The 27023-nt window shown below is 36.8% G+C and overlaps 1 protein-coding gene across 1 annotated transcript in view; it reads right to left on the reverse strand.

Annotated features, from left to right (window-relative positions):
• The window catches only part of Snrk (SNF related kinase), a 142995-nt gene that overhangs the window by 89546 nt on the left and 26426 nt on the right, over positions 1-27023 (reverse strand). The window contains exon 2 of the mRNA XM_090414896.1: positions 12196-12337. Coding sequence (XP_090271022.1) covers positions 12196-12337 — 142 coding nt within the window. The remainder of the gene's footprint in view (positions 1-12195; positions 12338-27023) is intronic.

Genomic DNA, 27023 nt, shown 5'->3' on the forward strand with positions numbered 1-27023 from the left:
ATTCTAGTCATCAACTAAGGGGAACTATTTCTAAGCCTTTCTTCAACCGGTTCCCTAGTTATCTATCTCTGGCATGAGCAAGTGAGTTTTTTCCTGCTGAAAACTGAGGTTTTTCATCCTGTAAACTCAGGAAAATCGACATAGAACCCACACAATTTTAGACAATATACTCTGTTGGGGACAATAAGATGGCGGCTGGTTACTGCCATATGCTCTTCACTGGATGGTGTTTAATATCATTGATATTTGCACCAGTGATCTCTGATTGGTGACTGATTTTCCCCCCTCATTCTCCAAAAGTCTGACAGGGCTAAAATAGCTTCAACTACTCCCTTTGGGAAATAAGACTTTTTTTTTTTTTTTTTTTTTTTTTTACTGTGTCAATTATGCAATCAATTTTTCTCCCTTGCTCCATAATAAATTTACCAAGCAGAAATCATTTCTACTGAAGCTATGGACGCAAGCAATGTTACAAATTCCAAAATGGTTTTCATATTCTGAAAAGAAATATTTCCACTGTGAAAATATTAAAAAATTTCTTTCCGTATAATACTAATATGGTATGGCACAAAAAAAATAATGAACTTTCACATCCCCTTCAGTACATGCACTATGAGATATGCCATTTGACTGCATACACATTAATATAAGAGAGCACATGTAGAATCTATGCTATTATTTAGCTGTAGCAATGGTGTTCACGTTGGAAGAAAAGACGTTTATTGTTAAGCATTATTTTCTTTCATACAGAGCAAATGGTCCAAGCCTATGACATGTTTGTGAGCAGTTTGTTCATCATTCCCATAAGTGTGTCCAAAGCAATAGTGTAATCGTTGCCTTAATAGAGAGATTCAAACAAACCAGGAGCATTCTTCTGCAATGCAAAGGGCATTTAAGGAGATCACAATCTGTTAAAATAAGAATCAGGGGTGTGTGTGTGTGTGTGTGTGTGTGTGTGCTGGAGCAAGTGATACAGCCTATGAAATGCAATCAATGCCGAACAGTGGTAAAACTTGGGGTACTGAGGTGTTACGACAAAGAATCCTTAAGGAGCTCTGCCTTTTTGTAAGTAATTCAAGTGGGTTAGTGTTTAACATATTACACTGCACGGCAGGAATACTGTGCAAGTGTGCTGGCTAATGTTTATGAAGCTCCATCCTTCCTCCATGAAGTCTGGTTCTCAGATGAAGGGCATTTCCATCAAAGCGGTCATGTAAAGAGACAAATCCACAGGTTCCTTGGTTTCTTGAGACCTGAATTTGTCCAAGAGAAACCTCTTCACAGCGAGAAGGTCACTGCATTGTGTGAGATTTTCAGCCATGGTATAATTGGGCTCTATTCCAATGAAGAGGGTGGTATAACCATGATTTTAAACAGCAAACACTACATCGAGAATGTGTCTCTTCCATTCACCAGGATTTACATAGCATGTGCTGTGCAAAAAGCATTCCATACACAGGTATTCCAACAGGATGGAACAACCTGTCATACATCACGTGGTTCTAGAGCTTATTTATCAGAACAATTCCCTAGGAGGCTCACAAAATTTCCATACTCCGACACATTCCCCTCATCTCACATCATTTGATGCCTTCATTTGGAGTATGTTGAAGAAATGGGTATTTCACAATGATTCACCTTCAAATCTTGATGAACTAAGGGATGAAATAATTACACAATATGTCCAGCAGATGTCCTGACCCTTGTTCTCCAAGGTGAACAAGGGTCACTACGCTTTGCACTACAAAACTTGTCTTAAAAGACAAGGTGCCCATTTTCAGAACGTAATCTACTATCGTCAATGCTTTATTTGACCAAGGTTCTACCAATAGTTGTGGATGTACATATCATGTATAAACATATATTTATACATAATTAATAAACCTGTTTACTCTATAACATACCATTGTGGTTATTCAGCACTTTTTTTCTTTTCTTTTTTGCCCCATACTGTAGAAGTCTGACAACTGTACCAAAATGCAATTTTTCATTCAGTTCAAGTTATATGATTCACTACATCATCTTGGTCCATGACTTATGTTGATATAGACAATGAATTTATAGTTGTTAAGCTAGTGGTGATGTTTTGCCATGCTGCAGTTTTATTTGTTGATCAAAAAGATGAGCCCATTCTTGTATGCATTCCATTACTGTTACAGAATTCATCTACATAAAACTTAAGTTTTGAATGTGCCAGAAAGCAATCATTAATTAAATTATGCAATAACTTTTCAACAGCAGCCGATAAATACTCTTCACTTTGTTTCAATTTAATTTTTATCAATAAACATTGCAATTTCAGTTTTGACTTAAATGCCAATGCAATCTTTCAGTTCTCTCTCTGAATTGTAAATGAAAAAAAGTCTTTACTTTGACTATGTAAAAAATGTAGTAATATAAGAAAAAGGTTATTTTAAAAATAAACACCAGTTCAGTATTAATCCTATCTCAGTCTAATATATTTGTTGAGTGGATTTGTGTTCACAGATCAGGTTGCCTTTTATATATATATATATATATATATATACAGGGTGTTCGGGATAAATTTGACATATTTATAATTAATTATATTTTTCCGTAAGTTACATGTATTAACACACACTTCTCTTCATTTAAAAGTTTGGACCCTTCTTCATTCATATACAAGATGTCAGAAAGGATGGATAGCTGGAACCCACCTGAATCATGGAAGAGAATAACTTGTATCATGATGATTCGTGCCCGCCATCAAAATAAGGATATTACGACTGCTGCCCAATGCTCCCTGAATACAGTAAAAACAATCAGGCATGAACTAGAGACTTGCAATGGTGACTACGAGGATGTAGCAAGAAGAAAGATCCCTAGCAGACGATCTGATTGCGTTCGTACAGCAGAATTCCTCGCAAATCTGCAGGAACAGGTGTTGAAGAACCCTGGCATTGGAATTCGGGCTTTGTTCGTGGAGTTGCTAACTGTAGTCAAGCCCTGGATAACAAGGGTAGCCAATGGTAGGCCGTATGTATGGCAACAGGATTCGGCCCCTTGCCACACCTCTGGGAAAAGTCAAAAATGGTTGTCTGAAAATTTCTACGACTTCACCAGTCCAAATGTTTGGCCTCCAAACTCCCCAGACCTTAACCCCATGGATTATTTTGCATGGGGCGCAGTTGAAAAAGACACCAATCGCACTTCCAGTAATACAAAAGCCCAGTTAATGGATAAAATTAAAACAGTTTTTGCGGCCCTTCCCAGGGAGACTGTAGCATCAGCTTGTTCGAGGTTCCGAAGCAGAATTCAAGCTGCGATCGATGCTAATGGTGGTTATTTTGAGTAAATCTTGTTGATAGTATTGTAATTAACTCTGCCTGTAATGTTTTTTTGTCAATTCATTAAATTTAATAGATACAAAGAAGATTTTCTTTTTCCTTACGAAACTGTCAAATTTATCCCGAACACCCTGTATGTATATATATATATATATATATATATATATATATTTTTTTTTTTAAAACATAGATTTAATGACTTAAAAACCGAGATAACTTATAAAAATTTTAATGAGAATAATACAACTAGTTTCGGCTTATAACAGCCTTCCTCAGGTATTCATAAATGAAAAGAAGAGTAATAAACATTGAAGTATCTATCTAAAACAAATTACAGGTAATTTGTTTTAGATAATGGAAATTACAGGTAAAAATTGCCACACATAATTGATACATAAAAAATGCATTTTTTTAAGTTGTTCTAACAGACGTGCCATTGTTTATTGCAAGTGTGCGTGCAGGCTCACGTGAATGCCAATATTGAATAACTGCAGCATGGCTATCCGGGATGTTATAACTCAAATTGTTGTTTAAGTGGACAGGGTTCAGCAGGATTTCCCTAGATTCTACAATTTTTCTCTCAAACTCAATATCACAGTGAAAAATATTTTCTGATCTATCCCAGCAAATGGAGCGGCTTTGTTGATCATCATTAGGATTATTTGAAAAAAGAACATGACTGGATAACGCAGTTGCATGAGATCTTTTGTAAGAGAGGTCTCTCTTATGCTCTTCTATACGTTGTTCAATAGATTTGTTAGTTTGTCCAAAATAAGGGATATCGCAATCGCACCATAATTTATATACACCTGGATATTTTAGTTAGTGATGAGTAGGCTTTGGATGGCTGATTAGAGAACTGGTTTTAGGAAGTGTGGTGAAGAACGTCCTGATATTATATTTTTTAAGGACTTTTGCTAATTTTTTAGAGACTGTGCTAATGTATGGAATGGAGATGCTGCGTTTAAAATTAATAGTTTCTGTTGTGCACTGCCTAGGAGGATCCAGAAGAAATTTCTTAATCATTTTTTCAGAATATCCATTTTGTTTAAAGATAAGAGTGAGGTGATTTATTTCTTTTTGTAGTTCATCTGGTTCATTCAAGGGAGAGCGTGCTCTGTGTCCTAAGGTAGATATAGTTACAAGTTTTTGTGGTGGAAAATGATGAGAAAGATTATGCAGATATCTATTGGTATGAGTAGGTTTTCTGTATATAGAGATTTTTAATCTTTCAGAGCATCGTGTAAGCATGACATCCAGGAAAGGTAAGGAGTTATTTACTAGATCAGCAGTAAATTTTATATTAGGATGTTGGATGTTTAGATGATGAAGAAAATCTATGAGAGATGTGTGCCCGTGATTCCAAATAATAAAAATATCAACATATCGTTTCCAAACTTTTGGTTTAAATGAGAAGGAAGATATGGCTTTCGTTTAAAATCTTCAAGGAAGATGTTAGCTAGAACTGGGGACAAGGGATTGCCCATTGCCAGGCCTTGTTTTTGTTGGTAAACAGAGTCCTGATATCTGAAGTAACCAGAATGAATGCAATGTTTTAATAAAGCAAACTTTTTTTGGATAATTTGTCCTTTAGTAATGTAAGTACCTCATCTGTAGGAACATTAGTAAATAAAGATATAATGTCAAAACTTGCTAGAATGTAATTTTCATTGATGGGAATATCTTTTATATGAGAAACAAAATCTGTGGTGTTTTTGATGAAAGATGAAGGTTTATTGGAGAAACACTTGAGGTACTTTGCTAGATATCTGGAAAGTTTATACGTAGGTGAGTCAATTCCTTCAACAACTGGGCGAAGAGGGATGTTTTCTTTATGAATTTTGGGAACTCCATAGATGCGTGGGATAAGAGGATGTAGAGAGCATAAAGAGAGGCGAACATTATGAGATAGTTCACTCATAGTCTTTAACAAGTTGTTTGTACGGTTTTGTAATTCTCTTGTAGGATCTTCCTGAAGAATTGAATATGTCGAATTATCTTCAAGTAATTGAAGCATTTTGTTGTGGTAATCTTCAAAGTTAAGGATGACCGTGGAATTGCCTTTATCCGCAGGTAAAATAATAATGTTACCGTTCTGTTTTAGATTTTTTAGGGCTTGTCTTTCAGCCAGAGAAATATTATCTGTTGGAGGTTTAGCATTATTGATAATGAAAATCGATTCAATACGAAGAAGTTTCGCCAAATGATTAGGAATGAGTGAACTTGCCTTTTCTATTTTTGTAAGAAGAGATTCTTTAGGGATAAATTACAAAATCGTACAAACAACTTGTCATGTTCTTTTTTCAAATAATCCTAACGATGATCAACAAAGCCACTCCGTTTGCTGGGATAGATCAGAAAATATTTTTCGCTGTGATGATGAGTTTGAGAGAAAAATTGTAGAATCAAGGGAAATCCTGTTGAACCCTGTCCACTTAAACAACAATTTGAGTTATAACATCCAAGATAGCCATGCTGCAGTTATTCAATATTGGCGTTCACGTGAGCCTGCACGCACACTTGCAATAAACAATAGCACGCCTGTTAGAACAACTTGAAAAAATACGTTTTTTATGTATCAATAATGTGTGCAATTTTTACCTGTAATTTCCAGTTGTTTTAGATACTTCAATGCTTATTACTATTCTTTTCCTTTATGAATACCTGAGGAAGGCTGTTATAAGCCGAAAGTAGTTATATTATTCTCATTAAAATCTTTATAAGTTATCTCGGTTTTTTAAGTCATTAAATCTATGTTTTAAAATGTATCACAACAACCGAGTAAAAGCCTATGATCACACACACACATATATATGACACCCACCCACCCACAAAAAGTTATAAACCTATGGTACACTAACACCACGGATGGGCTAAAAAGTTTTCCTTTTTGTTTAATTAATTTTTACCTGGTCCATAAACTATGGCGATCAAACAATGCACTTTTTCAAGCCACTTCAGACCTCCAATAAGTGGGGTGGTGGTCTCCTACCAGGCGATGAATTTCATCTTCCACCTAACAATTAGATGCATCTGACTAACATTATGAGCTGGTTTAAATTCATTATTAGATTTAGTGGAATGAATACAGCACAGATAAATGTGTGAACATGCAATGAATATGTTGCTCAGACACCATACCGCTCATAAACTGCTGGATTATGATCCCACTAATTCTCAGAAAAAAACATTAAAAAGGCTTCTAAAAACATCTTTGGCTTCTGAAATAGTTAAAACACTCAAACCATTTAGTTCTCTCCCTGAGATATACAGTATGCCTAAAATTCATAAACCTAGTACTTTATTCCATCCTATAGTGGAGACTACTGATTCTTCTTTCTTTAAGTTAGCTAAACAGTTATCCAAATCTTTAACCACACTTAATGTCCATTCTTAAGCTTTTATTAAAATTCTGTTCATTTCAAATATTTAAAAAATTTGATATTTTTCAGTAAATCTAAATGCTAGAAAGGGGGATATTAGTAACCTAACTTGTTTTTTTTAAAAAAAAACTTTATTTAAAACTAATCCTCCTAGTTTTAAATAATGATATTATTGTGAGTTTTGATGACACCTCTATATTTACAATATCCTCCTTTCTGGCACTTCAGATTTACTGAAAAATGTTCTTCTCTGATACCATTAATATTTTCAATTTTGCCATCCATATTAGCTACTTCATTTGGAAAGAAACCATTTATAAACAGATTGAGGATACAGCAATGGGCTCTCCCCTTCTAGCCATTTACTATATGGAACATTTTGAAATATATATATACTCTTGATACTGCTATTTTCAAACTTTCTTTTTGGCTAAGATACACTGATGTGTTCACTATATTGGGCACATGGCACAGGCACATATAGCTTGCTTTTTCCTCAAAACTTTAATCATGTCTTCCCAATGCATCCTTTATTTCTCAGTTTACAGAAAACTTGACCACAACCATACATGTAGATAAATACACAAACTTTCCCGTCACCCTCCCTCTCAACAATATGATGTTATCAAAACCTTTGTCAACAAAGCTTCTAACCTCTATTCTACCAGGCTTCCCTTACAGATGAAGTCTTATTTGCCAGACTTTCTTGTGCAATGGTTACAATGCTAGAAAAATCAACACAATTGTTCCTCATATCTCTATCTCAGCATACAGACTATTGTAATGCCATTATTGTTTTCTATATCTGAGACATCTCAGAAAAAATAGCCAGAGCTCTAAAAAAGTAATCTCTGCACTGCATTCAAACCTCATCTGAAGCTCCCTACCCTCATCCACTCTCCTAAGGATCCTCTGCTCTTCCTCCTCTCTCTCTGTTCCAGGTGTTTACAACATTCCTTGTTTTGGCAACTTATATTATGGTGCAACTGGAAGATCTGCCAACATCCTTGGAGAACACAAGGAATACATCTGCTGCAACAACTTTGGTAAGAGCCAAGTCTAGCTGACCATGCCTGGGATACTGAGCACAGAATCAAATAGGGAAAAAAAAAGAAAAAAAAATACTATCCTTTACACAAATATAAAATTGAAATACTTTTTTTTTTTACAAATCAGCAGTAAATTTAAAAAACCATCATCGTCATCATCAAATTCATGACATGTACCCTCAAGGGGTGTACAGGATATGATAGTACTACATGAAAAATTTACATAATTACAAACTTCCTATCTACAATTTTCCTCCAAATCAGTCTGTTACTTGTCAAGACTCCAACATTATCAGATCTTATATTTCTATCGTCTAAGGCACTTTGTACCATATCAATCCACCTATATCTTGGTATTCCTCTGGGTCGTTTTCCTACCAACCTGGCAGAGAACACTTGTTTTGCTAATCTTTCTGCACCCATTCTGTTTCAGTGACCATACCACCTGAGATTAGCTCTGTTAACGCATTCCTAGATGCTGACAATGTCAAGTTCTTTCCTAATATCCTCGTTTTTAATATGATATTGCCATTGATGCCATCTGTTCGTGCTTCTAATCTTTCACAGGACTCTCATATCTGCGATCTCTAGTCTTTGGTCAAGCATTTTACTTCTGACCCAGCTCTCAGATCCATAAGTTAAAACTGGTTTGAACACTGTCTTGTATACAGCTAATTTAGTGTTCTGACTAATTTCTCTCTTATTCCATATGAATTTATTCAATTGACTGCCTACCATACCAGCTTTGTTGATTCTGTTGTCTATTTCTATATTTAATTTACCATCTTCATTAAAACTCATGTCTAAGTAGCTGAAATGTTTCACTTGTTCTATAGGTTCTCCATTCATAATGCAGTTGACATTTTCAATAATTCTGCCTATGTCTTTTTATTGCTGACCTTCATACCATATCTATCACAAAAGTTATTCAATTTAGTCAGGGAATCTTGCAGACTTGTAGCAGATTTATTTAGAAGTATAGCATCGTCCGCATAAAGCAAGGAATAGACATTAACATGTCCAATTCAGTTATAATGTTTAATACCACTTTCCTTCATAATGTGATCCATATAGATAATGAATAACAGAGGGGATAATGTACATCCTTGTCTCACACCAGATTTTACATTAAACCATCTTCCTGTACTTCCTTCAATTCTAACTGCTGACTTACAACTCAAATAAAGACTAAGTATTGCTTGATATAATGCCCCATTGACACCATATAACTGCAGCGTATTGAATAGCTTCTCTCTTGGCACCTTGTCATATGCCTTTTCCAAATCGACAAAACTTAAATACAGATCTTTGTTATATTCCCATGCTTTCTCGACTATTTGTCGTAAAGTGAAGAGCTGATTCTGACAGCCTCTATTTGGCCTGAATCCAGCTTGTTCATCACCAAGTTTTTCTTCCACAATTCTTCTCAACCGTTTCTGAAGTATACTTGATTAGATCTTGCCAGGAACACTCAGTAGGGAAATACCTCTGTAATTCTCAGATTCAGTTCTATTTCCCTTTTTATATATGGGTACTATCAGAGCTCTACTCCAATCATCGAGAATTCGTCCCTCTGTCCACGCCTTCTGAACTATGCAGTGCAGCCACTGTAAGACTTTTATACCACCATACTTAAGCATTTCTGGTTGAATATCATCTACTCCTGCTGCCTTTCCACATTTCAAGACTTTGATGGCTTTTTCTACTTCTAGTATGGATATGTATTCCTGACTGCATGCCTGGTCAGTGTTTTTTACCACTGTGCTGTCATCACTGCTTGTTTCATTTGGCAGTTTTTCAAAGGAATTACTCCATACTTCAAGGATATCTTTTTCTCCTGTTTTCGTATCACCTTTATCATCTCTAACTGCTTTTACAGCCCTCTTTCCTCCATTTCTAAGCTTCTTCAACAACCTCCAGAATATCTTACCACCTTCTTGATATTTATTTTCTATGTTCTTGCCAAAGTCCTCCCATGACTTTTGTTTAGCTAGTTTTACACAGTGTTTCACTTTCTTACATTTGTCTATGTATTCTCTAAGAGCAAAAGCTGACTTATTTACCAGGAAGTTTTGATATGCTTTCTTCTTTTCCTTCACTGCCTCTTTAACTTCCTGTGTCCACCATGGAGTGCTAATTTTTCTATCCTTGCAGACAACTTCACCACATGCCTCTCTAGATCAATCATGGATTTCTTCAAGGCTTGCCACTAAATCTCCAAGGTTTGATTCCTGTTCTCAAACTCTTTCATTTTTTCTTCAATAATCTTTGTGTATTTTAGTCTACAGTTCACATCTGAGAACTGCTCAACTTTTATTCGCTTTAAAACTTTCTTACGTGTTATTCTTTTTAATATGGAATTCAATTTTATCCTGCTCAAGACTAAATAGTGATCACTTCCTATTTCAAATCCTCTGTACACTCTGGTGTCCTGCACCAGGGAGAAAACATCACTATCAACAATAACATAGTCGATGAGACTTTTCTTATTCCTAGCCTCTTCTCTCCATGTGAATTTGTGCACATTTTTATGTTGGAACATGGTGTTAATAATAATCAGTCCATGTCTTGAGCAGAAATCTAACAGATATCTGCCATTATTATTAGCTTTGTTTCCAAATTTTCCCAAAATATTTTTGTATATCTGACAATCATTTCCTACTATGCTATTTAGATCCCCAACAATGACCAACTTTTCCTTTTTCACTGTGTCAGCTGCTTTTTCTAAAGCATCAAAAAATTCCTCCACTTCTACCTTAGTAGAACCTTCTGTGGGACCATAGGCACAAATAAGTCTCATTGTCCAATTCTGATATTTGCCCACATCACTCTACTTGAGACTGCCTGCTATTCAAGAAGATTAGCCTCGTATTTTGTGTTGAACACTATGGCTATTCCTTCTTTTCCTTGATTGTCATTTCCTGAATATAACATTTTGTATTTATTGCTCAGAAAGATCTCGCCAGTTTTTGTCTTTTTTGTTTCAGTCACCCCGATTATGTTGATCTGGTACTTATCTAATTCTTCAGCTAACTCCATTTCTTTGCCATTCAGGCTTCTTATTTTGATAGTACCGATCTTTAACTCTGGTGATGTTGAGTTGGGGTGTGCTTTCAGATTTGTTCCAGTAGCTGACTTTTCGCTGTTCGCCCTAGTTCCCTGGCAAAAACAACGGGGGCCTTGTTTAACCGGGTGACGCCCCAGTCGGCATGAAATTTTGTCATGTTGTACCATCGTTTTTTTATTCCGGTTTAACCAATAAGAATACAATTGGTCGGCTAAATCCCAAATTGCCAGCCCATCCTCGTTCGTTCAGTATCCAAGTAGATACCCAACAGGGTGCACCACGAGAAGGTGAGGATTGGACATTAGGTCAGAAGCCCTGGTCAGTTCTCCGCATTCCTTTAAAGGCTATGTGGAGGTCTCCTCTCAGTTATACAGCTTTGACGCTTAGCACCCCTTTTTTTTAATTTAAAAACCAATCTAATCTAAAAAAATATGGTTGTGTTAAATTTCCCAAGAAACCAATTCTTAGGCCTCCTATTCATTTTCATTTATTTCTTATATAGTCTGGCAACCCTTCCCTAGAGACCCAACACGGAACTTTTTTCAAGCCACTTCAGGCCTCCAATAAGATGGGTGGTGGTGGTCACACATGGGCAATGACATTCATCTCCCACCTAAAGACAATTACAAATATCCATGCCCATAGCAGGATTCAAACCCAAAGCCTGTTGGTTGTAAAGTAAATATGCTAATCACTCTGCCAACAAACCTAATGATTAAACCAATTAAGGCTAATAATGAAATTACATACATCCATACCCACAGTAGAATTCCAACCCACAGCCGGCTGATTGGAGGGTGGATACTCTAACCACTCAGACAGGCAAATGTCTAAATTTGTAGGAGAAATCAAGTTATCAAGTGTATGCTTGTGACTCTAAAGTTACCCTATCAAGCTACTAAAATTAGAATTAAAATTATATAACTGAAATAACATAATTATGGTTATAATTAAATGCTATCTAAAAACTTATGACTTAGTTTGTCAAATAAGTTCTCAAATGGTAAATTTCTAATCTGATACACACACATATATATAGACATGTCTTCTTTATATATAAGAGCATATGAGTAAATCGTGTAAACAGATCTGGAGATAAGGTGATAAAACCAAAATTGTCTGTTGGTTTTGACACTACAAGTTACTGTAACAATTCCTTGTGAAGAAAGAATGAATCAGACATTAGACAGCTCAACTACCATTAGTTTAATCTGCATTCTGAAAAGTGCATGCTTGCACTATTTCTAAAGGGGGGGGGGGAGTAAGAAGAAGCATCAGTAAATACTTTTGGCCAAAACAGAAATTTCTTATGTTCCTTTATATATTACCTTAAAATGTTTAATTACATAAGATACACACAAGAACAAAAATAAAAATTCAATGTTTACCTGCAACAACCCTGAGAAATATGTTGTGGAATTGTATATTTACAGTCCATGATCATAGTTAGTGTTTCACTATCATTAGCTTCTTGAAAAGGTGCATGACCACATACCAGCATATAAAGTATAACACCGAGACTCCAGACATCTGAAAGCAAATTAGCATTATCAAAAGATGCATTAAAATCAAAATATTACACCAAGATATTTTTCACAATATAAGTTTTGTTGTAATAACAAATGTGATCTACTTGAAGACTATTATTATAAGAAACCATTTTTCAAATTTTTTTCCAAAAAATGTAATCTTTATACAATGAGCAATAACAGAAATTTTAGAGGAAATTCTTATTCTTGTACCACTCTTCTCCCTCATGAGGGTGCATGTTTTTTTTTTTTTTTTTTTTTTTTTTGGGGGGGGGGGGGGAATAGTGCACTAATTTATCCATATCACTATCAGACTGCTATACTGAACTTGCTACTAATACCAAATTGGCAAATAAAATCAACAGTTTATCAAACAAACCATTTTGGGGAATAAAATTATTTTTAAAACATTTTTTATTTATATATTTTTTTATGCTTTGCTAAGTATCTTACTGCTGTATAGTCATAATACAGGATTAATAAATTAAAATACAATATGTAAAAATAAAACTAATACAGTTTGGCTCAATGGAAATCTTCTGTCAAAGTCTAAGGAAAATGCAAGTTTTCACCTTTCAGATACACAGTGTTCATTTCTTTGCTGATTCTTCTCATATAATTCTCACAAAGAGTTGCCACTTAAAGAAAAATCGAGAACCTAGTATGAATACTGTTCATCCATATAAACATAACTGAGTTGGCTGTTCAAATTGATGGGTGTTGGGAAACTTAAAATTTATTGGCAGATTTCAATTTTAGTCTAAACTGAACACCTTATTAGTGTGGAACCACTTAGTAATACTGTCATGAATAACTTCCCTACAAAAGAAATTTTAAATTTCATCAGTGACAAGAAAATGCAAGCCTCCATAGCTCATTCACAGTTTACTGTACTAAACATAGATACAGACATAGGATACTATGGGAACAATTAACCACTTGATCTAGTTTCGAAAGCTTGCATGACCTATGTATAAGCATAAAGCAGGAAGGACGAGAAAATCCATTCAAGGCTGTTTAGCTCTTAGCTGGAGTTGAAATGGTTTTTAATCTCCTAAAAATGAAGTGTTTCCTCCCACAAAACAAACATAACAGCATCTATAAAACATAATATACTAATATGCCACTGACAGCAATTAGCAAAAATAAGTCACAAGATAACTGCTGCCAACCCATATAAATAGAAAAGAGATGGAAAATATTAAAATGGAAATTTAATAATAAGATGTATGTTGTTATCAGCCTGTAGAATCCCATTGCTGGGCAACCCCATGCTATTTGATTTGGCTCTATGTTGGACTGTTCTCTGGTTGAGAAGAGCCCAAAGTGGTGAGCCAAAGCTAAAACTTTAAAAGTTACATACACCTCTATTATCTGACTGATAATGGAATATGCTTTGCCCATCTGGGTGCAAATATCACATACCAGTTTAGACAAGCTTATAAAAATTCAGAAAAATGCAGCTAGAATTATATGTGGACTAAGGAATACAACTCCTGGAAAAAATAGCAGAATTCGAATCCAACCATGTTCCTTCAAAAATTAGGTAGCAAGAAAATCTTACTAAATTTGTAGAAAAAAAAGCCAACCTTGCACATAATAGAACAAGTGAACTTTTTAAAAAGTGGCAACCAACAAACAGAATAAAGAAAAAAATCAACAATATATAAAATCATGGAAAATAAAATTCCCTTGGAGTGTCCAAATAAAATAGCCAACTACCCAGCATTTCCTCGAAATCAAGACAGGAAAAATATAGTTATTAATTTTGAAATAAGGAAACATGAGGAAAAAAGCCAAGGAAACCCTGAAATCTTGAGATCATTAGCTCTTTAAAAAATAACAAAATATGGACCTGACTCAAAAATCCAAATGGAAATTCTAGGAGTGGCATACTCATCTATGGCTCTCAAAATATAGAGCTAAAAACAACCAACAGTATAGGATGCAACTCATACCATGCAGAATTAATAGCCATTAACACAGCACTGCAACACTGGGATAAACAAAACCCAAAGGAATTTATATTTTTCACAGACACCTTAGCAGTGCTTCAAGCTATTAAGAACTGCTACACTAATCATCAAGAAATATTTAGAGACATAGCAAAAAACATGAATTACATAAAGATTCCCAAATAATTTCCAATGGATTCCATCCCACGTGGGATTAAAGGGAAACGAAACTGCAGATGAAGTAGCAAAAATGGCTGAAACATCAAGTGATACCACAGATTTTGATCTTTTTAAAAGTATTCAAAAACAAAACAAAAAAAGAATGATTCTCTGGGACATAACTGACCACTGTTATTCAGAAGAAAAACCAGGAGCTACCATTAACTCCAAGTTTAATCGCTGTGACACTACCATGATCTTTCACCTCAAGACCAGTCACACAAGACCAATCAAGTTCAGCAATGGCAAAAAAAGTCTTCCCCATCTGCAAAATCTGTAACACTGAGGAAGCATCACCACTGCACTTACTAAGTTGTATGAATATTTCTAAATGTGAACTTTATAACAACCCAGAAAAGGGGCTGTATAAAATACATGAATTTGATCTCTATGATCTGGTGTAATAATACCATAGGATAATAAAAAATAAATAATAACTTTCATGGCATACACATGTAACAAAAATTATATAGGATTTTATTCAAAAACTCCAGTATGTTTCATCCAATGTTACGTGAACATCAAGGAGACAGACTTAACTACATTCAACACATGAATCGCAATAATGAGTCAAATGCATATACTAGCTTGTATCTTTTTTTCTGTTGGCAGTGGTCAAGATCATACTATCATGAGTTCTACAGCTTGTGATGGTAGTGGCTTCTAGAACACAAAGGTATACATGCATTTTTGTCTAATAGCTTAATTGTGGTAGGAAGAAGCAAAGAAAAGTATCAACAGGCAAAACACCTTGTTATAATTTTTATGATAATTTCCGTATATGAAAAGGAGATGGTAATAAATCACGGGAGGTGTTTAAATTTAATTAAAAAAACTGGAATCCTCTGTAAGGAAGGGGTAAGCTACACATATGATCCAAAACAACTTGGATCATTTTCTCAGGCAACATGGGATGAAAGATGTTTGCCCTATGTTAAAAAAACTCAACTACTGAAATAAATAATAACTAACATCCAATTATAAATATCCACTGCAAAATTCAATTTTACACTGTAGCACGAATACTGTTCATGAAGAGTCCTCACAAAGACAAGAAGTTGTAGTCTCAAAGATATTCTCTCATGCCCAATACAAAGTGGCATAGGAGTATATCATTAAGTGTGTTAATTTTGGAAGTAACATCCCCATGAGTTGACCTGTGCTAATTTGGATTGTACCATAATTATACTGAAGCTATCTATCTATCTATCTATCTATATCTATAGACGTGTCCAAGGTCGCTCTTGCCTAAAGTTGTGTTTTGTGCGGTCGAATACGTCAATCAACTTCAAGATTTATACCTACATAATCGTAAGCACCTAATCTATCGCGTTAAAAAATTAGTTTTCTAAATTTGTGAAGCTAGGAAAAGTTATATTAATTTTAAAATTTTAAAATCTTCTTTGTTCGTGTGCTTATTGTTACAACGGTATGCCTTCGAGTACGGGGAATTTGTGATAGCTTGCGTTTCCCCTTATTCGCCCGAAGCAATGGCCAGTATAAACCACAGCATATCACCACCAGCAGCAGCCGGTCCACGCCCGAGCTCAGCAGGAATCGGTCAAAGGTCGCAGAATTCCGATCAAGGAAAAGACGCCAGCCACATTGCCAGAGAAGAAAAAGACATCAGTCTCAGCCCCCCGGACAACAACGGACAAAGGTCAGTACTCTCTGTCTCCTATGCTAACATTGTAGCTAATACTTCCGCGCGAATTAATACCACTGCCACAACGCGTACAAACGTTCACCCAGCCAACCGCTTTTCCCGAGATAACGGAATTGTAATTTTCGCAATCGAAAATACCCCACTGGAAAAGTATCTAGATGCAGTAGCTCAACATGTTCCCCCCAAAAATATAACTCACATTTCAAGAGTTGCCGGAACCGTACAAATGTACTTTAACAACGCATCTTGGTCTGAGACATTAATTGAAAAGGGAATAGACATCGGAGCATGCCACGTGAATATCTCACCAATCGCAATTGCTCCCACAAAAGTAACAGTGTCAAATGTTCCACCGGAAATAAGCCATCAAATGCTTCGCGGATTACTATCAAAATACGGCGCAGTGACAGGTAAAATCCGAACGCTACGCGCCTCTACAACTAGGCCTGAATTCGCTCACATCAAGAGCTTTAGAAGACAAGCTCTAATGCACTTTGGCGACAATACAATCGGCTCCATACCCAAAATAATCAACACAGAAATAGACGGAGTACCCTACACCTTTTATATTACTGTTGCTGCTCAGTGCTTTTACTGCCACGAAGAAGGCCATGTAAGGAAGTTATGCCCGTATATACCCAGAAATGAGAAACCGGTTAACAACACTACTAACCCTAGCGAATCAGAGAATCAGAAGCAGCAAGCAGCCAACCCCAAAAAACAGAGCATCCCTAACAAACAACAAAGATCTCAAGGAAACAGCTCTCAGCCCAGTACCGAGGAGACAAAATCAAGTGGTAGCACTAAAGAAACCCAACTTTCGAAAGAACCTCCACCAACATCGATTAAAAGCAATCCTAGAGAAAAGGAAACGGAACACAGACAACTAACTAACTCTGATAAAGATACAAATAACGAAGAGGAGCAAGAAACAAAAACGGAAAAAAAGCCAAAGACAAACCAGCGCAGCTGCAGCAGGGAACCTTTGCCTCCAAGCACTCTGGAACCCTCCCAGCAGCCTGTAGAGGGGGATGAAGAGATCGAGCTTCTTGAGTCCTCAGATGATGAAGAGGAAACTGGAAATGCAAGTCTTCCTCACACTGAAGGCCCACTCACAAGTGAGCAGCTTCAGAGCTTTCTTAAAAAAGTTCGAGGCTCTTCACAAAAACTGCTGACAGCCTATGACTACACCGCTGACATCAGTGGTCTTATCACCCAGCTGGAAGAGTTAAGAACTATTCTGGCAGGAAAAAGAGGGAGAAAAACCACCAATCTCAGGAAAAGGATATACTACCTGATAAACTGGCTTGAATCCCACGGCAGCGTAACTATCCATAAAGGAAGTGAGGATTACCGCACCAAATAAAACTAAACCATAAAAATAATGAGCACCTCAATAAACCTTCTCTCACTAAACGCTAGAGGATGTGCCACACCACTGCGAAACAGGCTGGTCCTGCAGCATATCCTTGCCCACCGGCCAGAAATAGTTATGCTGCAGGAAAAAAACTTCCATTGCAATAGCAAAGCTTCATATCAACACTGGAAGAACTGGCCTTATACCATGCACCACTGTCCTGCCATACAACTTCATGGATCGGGAGTCAGCATTGGAATTCACCAAAACAGCGCTCTAAAAGTAGAAATAATCGATACCTTTCCTGGGTGTGCAATATATGCACTCATTACAACTCAGACAGGAAAGAAAATATATATCATTAACATATACATCCCACAAAATGACTAGCTTGCAGTGCAGGTACTGGAGTTTGTGCGAAACCACCTCAGCAAGGTCAATGACCACATCATACTGGCAGGGGATTTCAACTGCACTCTGGATCCTGCAATGGACAGACAGCAATGCCAAGAACATCGACACTCACTAGTTCATCTTCTACAGGATGTAATAAATGACTTCGAGCTGACTGACACCTTCAGACACTTGCACCCACATGAGAAAATGTTCTCCTGGAGAGCCAAAGGTGGTCCTACCAGTGTCTTATACCAGGCACGGCTCGACAGATACTACACATCGATGCACACAATACCCTACATCAGGAGAGTCACATACCATCCATCTCATGCATCAGACCATGATTCCATCCTTCTTAACATTTGCTTTCCTGGACACACCAGATACAAAGGAGGAGCATACTGGATATTTAACAACAGCCTACTAAAGGATACAGAATATCTCAGAACCTCTAAAATCTATATCAAAACTCTCATCAGAGATATACCTACTTCACAATCAATTTCCGAGTGGTGGTCACTTTTTAAATCCAAAGTTAAGGTATTCACCCAAAAATATAGTCACCGAAGAAATTTGAACAAGCATTCAGCCCTTAAAAATTTGCAACAACAACAGCAATTGCATCATCCAGAATCTGAGGAATACCAGTCCCTAGAAGCCACCATACGCTCACACCTAGAGCACTCTGCAAGAGGAGCACTAATAAGAGCACGACGCAAACATATTAACTTCGCAGATGCCCCTACAAAGTATTTCTTTTCACTAGAAAAACGCCAACAAGAGTGCACCACTATATCTGCTATTAAAACAGATAATGGAAACATCATAGAAAATCATGACGAAATCCTCTTATATACCTTGCAGTACTACAAAAATTTGTACCAAGCCAACCCAACATCTATGGAGGCCACGAATAAAATTCTCTCCGATGTGAAAAGACTCTCACCAACAACAAGGAGTAACACAGAACTCCCTATCACGTTACACGATCTGAAAACTGCCTGCACCTCCTTACCTAAAGATAAATCTCCTGGCATAGACGGGCTCACCACTGAATTTTATCAGTCCTTCTGGGAACAGCTTGGACCTATCCTCTACAGAGTATTTGTCGAAGCGAATACCAATGGCTTTCCACTCAATATGACAACATCAGTTATCAAACTCATTCCAAAGAAAGGAGACGCGACGAAACTAGGAAACTGGAGACCCATCTCTATCACAAACACCGACTGCAAAATTATATCCAAAGCCATTGCCAACAAACTTAAACCCGCTCTGAGCGAAATAATAAATAGGCATCAGAGCTATTCCATCCCTGGAAGATCTATCCACGAAAACTTACATCTCATAAAGGATCTCATAAGCATAGCGAACAACAACAGTGAAACAATGGGTCTTGTAACACTAGACCAAGAAAAAGCTTTCGACCGCGTTGAACACCTTTACCTCTTCAACTGCTTGAAAGCATTTGGCTTTGGCTCAGGCATCATTCACTCTATTAAAATGTTGTATGCCAAGGCACAGTTTTGCATGAAAATAAACAACAGGCTTACCATAACTGCACCATACAGCAGAGGTATTAAACAAGGCTGTCCACTCTCCGGTCCTCTTTACACAATTGCCATCGAACCCTTTCTGTGTAGACTCAGCATGCTGCTCAAAGCATGCCGCCCTGAACTTCCCTACCAAACCATAACCCTGACAGCATATGCTGATGATGTTACAATCATAGCCCGCAAAGAAGAGGACTTTCATAACATACAAATGGCATACCAACAATATCAGGCAGCCTCAGGAGCCAAACTAAACACACATAAAACCATAGGACTGTGGTGTAGCAAATGGAAAAACCGAACCGATTCCCCAATGTCTGGTACCTGGTCCACAGAGGGAAACAAATACCTGGGGATTTACCTAGGAAACACACCCTCTTATGTGGATAAGAACTGGGAAACACTAAACAAGCGTTTCAAGCAAGTTCTAGGAAAGTGGGCAGCAATACGAGCCTCTACCTCCACAAGAGGGAGAACAATAATCGTTAACCAAATAGCCACCAGTGTCCTTTGGCATACACTAAAGATCCTTATGCCACCAGTTCAATTCATCAAACAAATAAAGTCAACCATATATCGATTCATATGGAATAAAACAAACTGGCTTTCCTACTCCCAGCTATGTACTTCTCTCAAAGATGGAGGACAAAAGTTGGTCTCCATTGACAACAGGATAACAACGTTCCGCGCTCGATTTCTCATAAATGCCCTACAACAGGAAATATCACACAAGTGCACCACTGAGTATATTTTCACTTCTGCCACTAGAGGTCTCTCTCTCTCCACCACCTTAAGAATGACAACAGCTCAAGTGCCTGTAAGTTTAACAAACTTCTACAAAGACGCCCTTCGACGATGGAAGAAGCTAAACCTCCAGCACACAGTGAAGACAGCATCCCTACCTGAAATCTTCATGGAACCCATCTTTCACAACACGATGGTAAGAAGCCCGATCACTCAGAAAGAATTTTTCTTTCCTCCATGGAGCTGGCGAAACGTGAGGATCTTGGGTGACATTCTTTCTCCAAGCCTCACCTGGCGCTTTCCAAATTCGCTCGAAAACCTGGAATATGGAAATGAGTCTGAGCAGATAGACACCGTAAAGGATGCTTTTCAAGCCGCTATGCCTGATAGCATAACAGAAGTGGGGCTTATTCCTCCAAACTCAGAAGTTTTGGCGCCTATCTTTCTGATAAAAACCAATAACTCATGGGAGAAACTTATACCCAGCAACACCAACAAGATCTACAGCACCCTAACACAACAGTCAAACCAAAGCACTTTGATGGAAAATCCTGCATCATCTGATCAAACACTATTTCAATGGGATCTACCATATCACAAGAGCCATCAAACCTGACGCAGATATTCAGTGGAGAATGTGGCATAATATATTACCTACTCCTACTATATTACGAAAATTTAACTCAAACGTCTCAGATAACTGCCTCTTCTGCTACCAATTAGGAACGGTCCGGCATGTCTACTTGGAATGCCCAGTCAACACTAAATTAATCAGTTTGACTCGGGAAATGGCAGCTCTTACCTGTGGTAATCTTCATACAGAAGAGGAATATTTCAATCTCGTCCATGTGGAGCCAAATAACCATTCATTCTGCAATTACCTTTTCATCACCGCAAAAGCGGTAATATACAACTTCTACCTCAGACATACAAGACCAGACAGCACAGCAACTTCACAGAGAGAGGCAACTGACCAACTCACTGCAGCCTTCCAACAAAAGGTGAGATGTCGGATCCTACACGAACATCACCACCATAGGCAAAACAACACCTTAGATCTTTTCCACCAAGAATGGAATCCACGGAATCAACTCCTGGCTGAGCAGGGCGACTGCATTATAATCCACTTTCCAGCATAGAAGTGACACCTTTACCCTCCCCCCCCCCCAAAAAAAGAAAGGGGGAAGAAAGAAGGATTGTTGTGCTTAACAGTGCGAAAGTTAATCAGCTGGCACTCTCATGTTAATAGATAATATTGTGCAATAGTAACTTCTATGTTCTTCCACATTTATGTTCTTATGTTAAAACAAGATCTTATGTTATCATGTTAAAATAACTCTTAATGGCTTTAATTTATTTAAAAAAAAAAAAAAAAAAATGTAATTAGCCTTATAGGTGACTTCGATGTAACATACCTCAACAAGAGTATGAGCATGTAACCTCTCTGTCTGACTGCAGAGAAAACCAAAAACCGGTTAATCCTGTATATAAGATTGTTATGTTTACAAAAAAAAAAATATCTATATCTATCTATCTATATATATATATATATAGTGTTAGTGCTACATTATGTTCAGGTGATGCCCGTTTCTCGGCTGAGGGAAAAAACACTATCAGTCATCTTGCTCATGATGATGAGCAAGATGGCAATTCCTCATTCCAGGTCATGCAGTAGATACTATTTAACCATCATACTAGCCTTGAAATGTATATACATCCATATTAAAGAAATAATACTGATATGAAGCATATATTTTTGATGCATTTTATCCATGTGGTCATTTGGATGGTTAAGTAGATATTTTTTTCTGTTCTATGTATGAACAAATGTACTTTCTCAGATGTAAGATTTGTGTGTGCAAATGATCCTTTTGCTGTTATCTTATTGTCTATCTGGACCAACTCTTGTTGTTTACTTATAACCTCAAAACTATCAGAAAATTCAAAAGCTGAGGGGGGGGGGAAACCTTTATTTTCTAACTTAATTTCTGGATAGGGTAGATATGACTCTTTAGACATGGTTGTTGACATATTAAGAGAAGGGATTTCTTTAATCAATCTCTGTTCCAGCAAATCGGGACTCTGCAACAAATCAACTCCCTGTCTGGTTAATATTAATAGTGCTAATAATCTAATCTTAGAAAAGTAAATACATGTGAATCTTTTTGACTTAGCAAGAAATAAACCAATATTTGTGGGAGTGGAATATATGAAGTCTAAATAAATTAAAGGTAAATGAATATGATCTAGGCTTAGAGATTATGAAGGCAGAAGTAGAAATGGCCATTAAAAAACTAAAATGTGGAAAAGCAGAAGGAATAGATGAAATACCTGCAAAATTCCTGAAACAACTTCAGAATCAGATCAGAATCCTTTCTTCCTTTCTTCTGATCAGAAGAAAGGAACCGAAGAAATAACCAAAATAATAAATTTAATTTATAACAAAGGAGAATTACCAAAAGATTTTATGACCTTAATATTTATACCTATACCAAAGAAAAGTAATGCAGTGAAATGCAAGGATTTTAGAACAATAAGCTTCATTTCCCATACATCAAGAATACTTGAGAATCTTAACACGAAAAATTGCATCTAAGGTGGAAGAATTTCTTGGAGAAGATCAGTTTGGTTTCAGGAAGGGTAGGGGAACAAGAGATGTGATTGGCCTGTTAAAAATAGTAAGTGAAAAAAATCTGGAAGTGAATAAAGAAGTTAATATCTGTTATATAGATTTTAAAAAAGCTTTTGACTTTGTAAAATGGGATAAGATGGTGGAAGTAATGGAAAAGATTGGTATAGATTGGAAAGACAGAAGGCTAATTATTTCACTATATATGGGACAAGCTGCCATGGTGAGAGACATATGGTACAACAGAACCAGGTATCATTGGACGAGGAGTAAGACAAGGCTGTTCTCTGTCACCAATTTTGTTTAACATGTATTCTGAAGCAATGTCAAAAGAAGCACTGGAGAATTTGGAAGGAGGAATAAAGATTGGAGGTAGACAGATATTTGCAATAAGATACGCAGATGACAAGGCATTATTATCAAATACTGAAACAGGACTACAACATCTGTTGAACAGATTACTGGAATCCTGTATCAAGTATGGAATGAAAATTAACATCAGAAAAACAAAGGTAATGAAAATAGCAAGGAAAGAGGCAAATATGGATATCAGAATAAATGGGGAAAAACTGAATCAAGTAAAGACATTTAAATATCTAGGAAGTGTTACTAGAAGTGTCAGATGGAAGATGTAAAAGTGACATAAAAGCAAGAATAGCGATACCTTTAATAGAAAATGGAATTTATTCAGAAGTAAAATGGATAGAAACCTAAAGAAAAGACTAATAAAATGCTATGTGTGGAGTGTTGTCCTCTATGCAGCTGAAACTTGGACATTGAAGAAAGAAGAAATTAAGATTTTGGAAAGCTTTGAGATGTGGATTTGGAGAAGGATGGAAAAAATCAAATGGACAGATAAAATAACTAATGAAGAGGTCTTAAAAAGAGTAGAAGAGGAAAGAAGTCTGTTAAGGAGGATAAAAAGAAGAAAGGGAAACTGGATCGGACATATTCTGAGAGGGAATGGAATCGTCAGAGATGCCATTGAAGGAAAAATAATCAGAAAAAAATCCAGAGGAAGAGTAAGAAAAACAATGCTAGATGACATGCTGAATGGAGACAAGTACACAACCTTGAAAGAGTAGGCTCAGAACAGAAGAGAGTGGAAGAAAGGTTTTTGCTACATAAGAGAAGAGACCAAGAAATTATATACTTGATTTAATCCTTTATCCAAGTGTAAGCAAACAAGTCTGCACCTGAACTATTTTCAGGAATGGGACAACTGTATAAAGAAACTAATGACTTCACATCACTTGCTTTAGTATCTCATAATGCAAAGCACATCTCCTTGCAGACATGTATAATGCTATGCATTATGGGAAGGGTCACTATCCAGATGTGTTTCAACCTTTATTGAGGTCTCATCATCAGCGGGAGCCAGGCCAGAGTTGATACTAAGGTTGAAACAGGACTGCAGAGAGGCATTTCGGGCTACCCCCAACTGAGAAAATGATAAGAACTTGATGGAATCAGGAAGAGGATCTAAAAAAAGCAACTCACAAAAAACATAATCTACGAAGTGGAACTGCAAAATGGCCAGAATTTGAGACAGAACTGAATACTTGGATTTTATATCACAGAAAAGCAGGACTTTCAGTGTCTACAAATTGAATTTCATCGATTCGTCATTAACGCAAGGAAACGAGAAAATTTTGAACTTGCGCAAATAGGAAACATGGACGAGGTTCCGCTGACTTTTGATGTGCCCTCAAACAAAACTGTAGATTCCAAGGGCACAAAAAGTGTTACTGTTAAAACTTCTGGGTACGAAAAAACTCACTATAAGGTTAAAAGCCAAACGGCTATTTTTTTTTCTGGCGAGGTTGATCAATTAAGGGGATAAAAATCCCTTATTGTTTTTCAGCCAGTAAGCGAAACAAAGATCGAAAACTATGATCTGAACGTTTCATGCCGACGAACTGTCAGCGTATCCATTATATATATTATAACATAGTATAACTAAGATGAAAAGCCAAACGGCTATTTTTTTTATCCCCTTAACTGATCAACCTCGCCAGAAAAAAAAAAAAATAGCCGTTTGGCTTTTCATCTTAGTTATACTATGTTATAATATATATAATATAGTGACACACCTTTCTGGCAATCGTATAGCAAAAGTATGCAAGTTCTTTTCACTTAAACTCTGATATTCTGGGTCTAGCTACTCACTGATGAGACCTCAAAAAAGGTTGAAACCGGTCTGGGTAGTGACCTCTCCTCATAATGTAAAACAGTACTACATCTCCTAAGAGCTGTGTGTTTTACATTATGAGAAAATATCAAGAACAGTGAGGGAGCTTGCTCCACCTTTGCAATGAGTTGACGTGGTGTGGCACTACCAAGTGGTCACTTATGCTTGGATACGCTGACAGTTCGTCGGCATGAAACGTTCAGATTGTAGTTTTCGATCTTTGTTTCGCTTACTGGCTGAAAAACAATAAGGGATTTTTATTCCCTTAACCCCTCACTATAAGGTTGTTTTATCCTGCTGTGCTGATGGGATAAAATTACCACCACTATTGATTTTTAAAAGGAAGATGCTACCCAAAGGAAAAAACTGCTTAAAGGAGTGTTTGTACATGTTCACGGAAAAGGCTGGATGGATGGATGGAGGAGGAATAAAGTTATGGATAGACAAAATTTGGTCTAGGTGCCCTGTAGGACTGTTGAAGAAGCCTGCCCTGTTAGTATGGGATCAGTTTCGTTCTCACAGAACAGAAAATGTTAAAAACTCAGTTAGCTGTAATTCAAGTAGATCTAACTAGTCTGCTTCAACCTTTACATGTCTGTATTAATAAACCATTTAAGGGATTTATGAAGGGGAAGTAGAACAGCTGGATGCAGTCTTCAGATTTTGAGGTCACGCCATCAGGAAGAAGGAAGAGGCCTAACATTTCACAAGTTTGTCAGTGGGTCAAAGCTTCATGGGATGCTGTGAAAATTGAGACAGTGGTTAAATCATTCAAGTGTGGCATTAGTAATGCTGGATGGTACAGAGGACAATTTGTTGTATGAGGACTCAGATTCTGATTTAGAAGAGGTTTCGAGTGTCTCTTCATTTAGCTCTGGAGATGAATTTCTGGGTTTTGACAAAGAAGATTAAAAGATGGGACTCTTTCCTAGTTAGATTAGGTATTTGTTGAAAGTAGACCTACTTATTACTTTATATTTGAAATACTGTAAATTGATTATAATATTCAGTGATAAAGTTTTTTCCTAAAAAATGTGTACAAAAAATGCGGTGTGTCTTATACACCAGCAAATACAGTATATAATTTCTTGCTATCTTTAATTTATAGTATAACCAAGTGGAAAAACTTCCATGAAGTCTAAATATTGAATGTAATGAGGTGATTCAAGAAATGAAATGAAAAGTAGATGTTATGGTCTTAGGACCATAACATCTAATTTTCCTTTTATTTCTTGAAAGGTCAAGGTTATGAAATATTGGCTAAGTATGTACATATTTGGAGTAAAGGGAACAAAAGCACCACGGCTAAAGCTGGAGTATATATCCTCCTTACTGGCCTGGTTGGCAAAGTGGATAGCATAACCACTCTCTGACTACCAGGTTGTGGGTTTGAAACCCACTGTGAGCACTGATGTTCGTAAAAGCCTGTTCTGCATGAGCTTGTATAGCTCCTTGAGTTTATAAGGAAGTAAATGGGCACCTCCCTGAAGTCCTAAAACTAATCATAGGAGACCCAAATTATCCATACAACAGCTATTATACCTCTCCTTTAATCCATTAACAGACAAAGAACTCAACTGACTGGCAACCCATTCCATTTATTCACCAATCTCCAAGAAAAAAATTTAGTCCTCATACACTTGCTAACCACACTCCTACCCAATTTCTTTAGAGATAACTGCTTGTCCTGCCCTTTAGCCAAGTGCTAAAATATTTCTCCTATAAAATCCTTTAAGTAACTTGAATGTTTCTATCATATCCCCTCTTTTTTGCCTATTAACCAACTTTTACTCATCACAAATCCTCAATTTATCCCCATAGAGTATTCCACAGACCACTCACCATCTTGGTCACTTGCCTCTGGATCCTCTCCACTACTTCCTCATCCTCGAGAAACCCAGATGACCAGACATGAGCACAGTAATTCAGATGCGGTCGTATCAAGGCTTTATTAAGAGGAATAACAACTCCCTTACT

Source organism: Typopeltis vanoorti, chromosome 26 (genome assembly GCF_054136105.1).
Source record: "Typopeltis vanoorti isolate ZY-2024b chromosome 26, IOZ_Tvanoo_1.0, whole genome shotgun sequence".
In the NCBI taxonomy this organism is placed as follows: domain Eukaryota; kingdom Metazoa; phylum Arthropoda; class Arachnida; order Uropygi; family Thelyphonidae; genus Typopeltis; species Typopeltis vanoorti.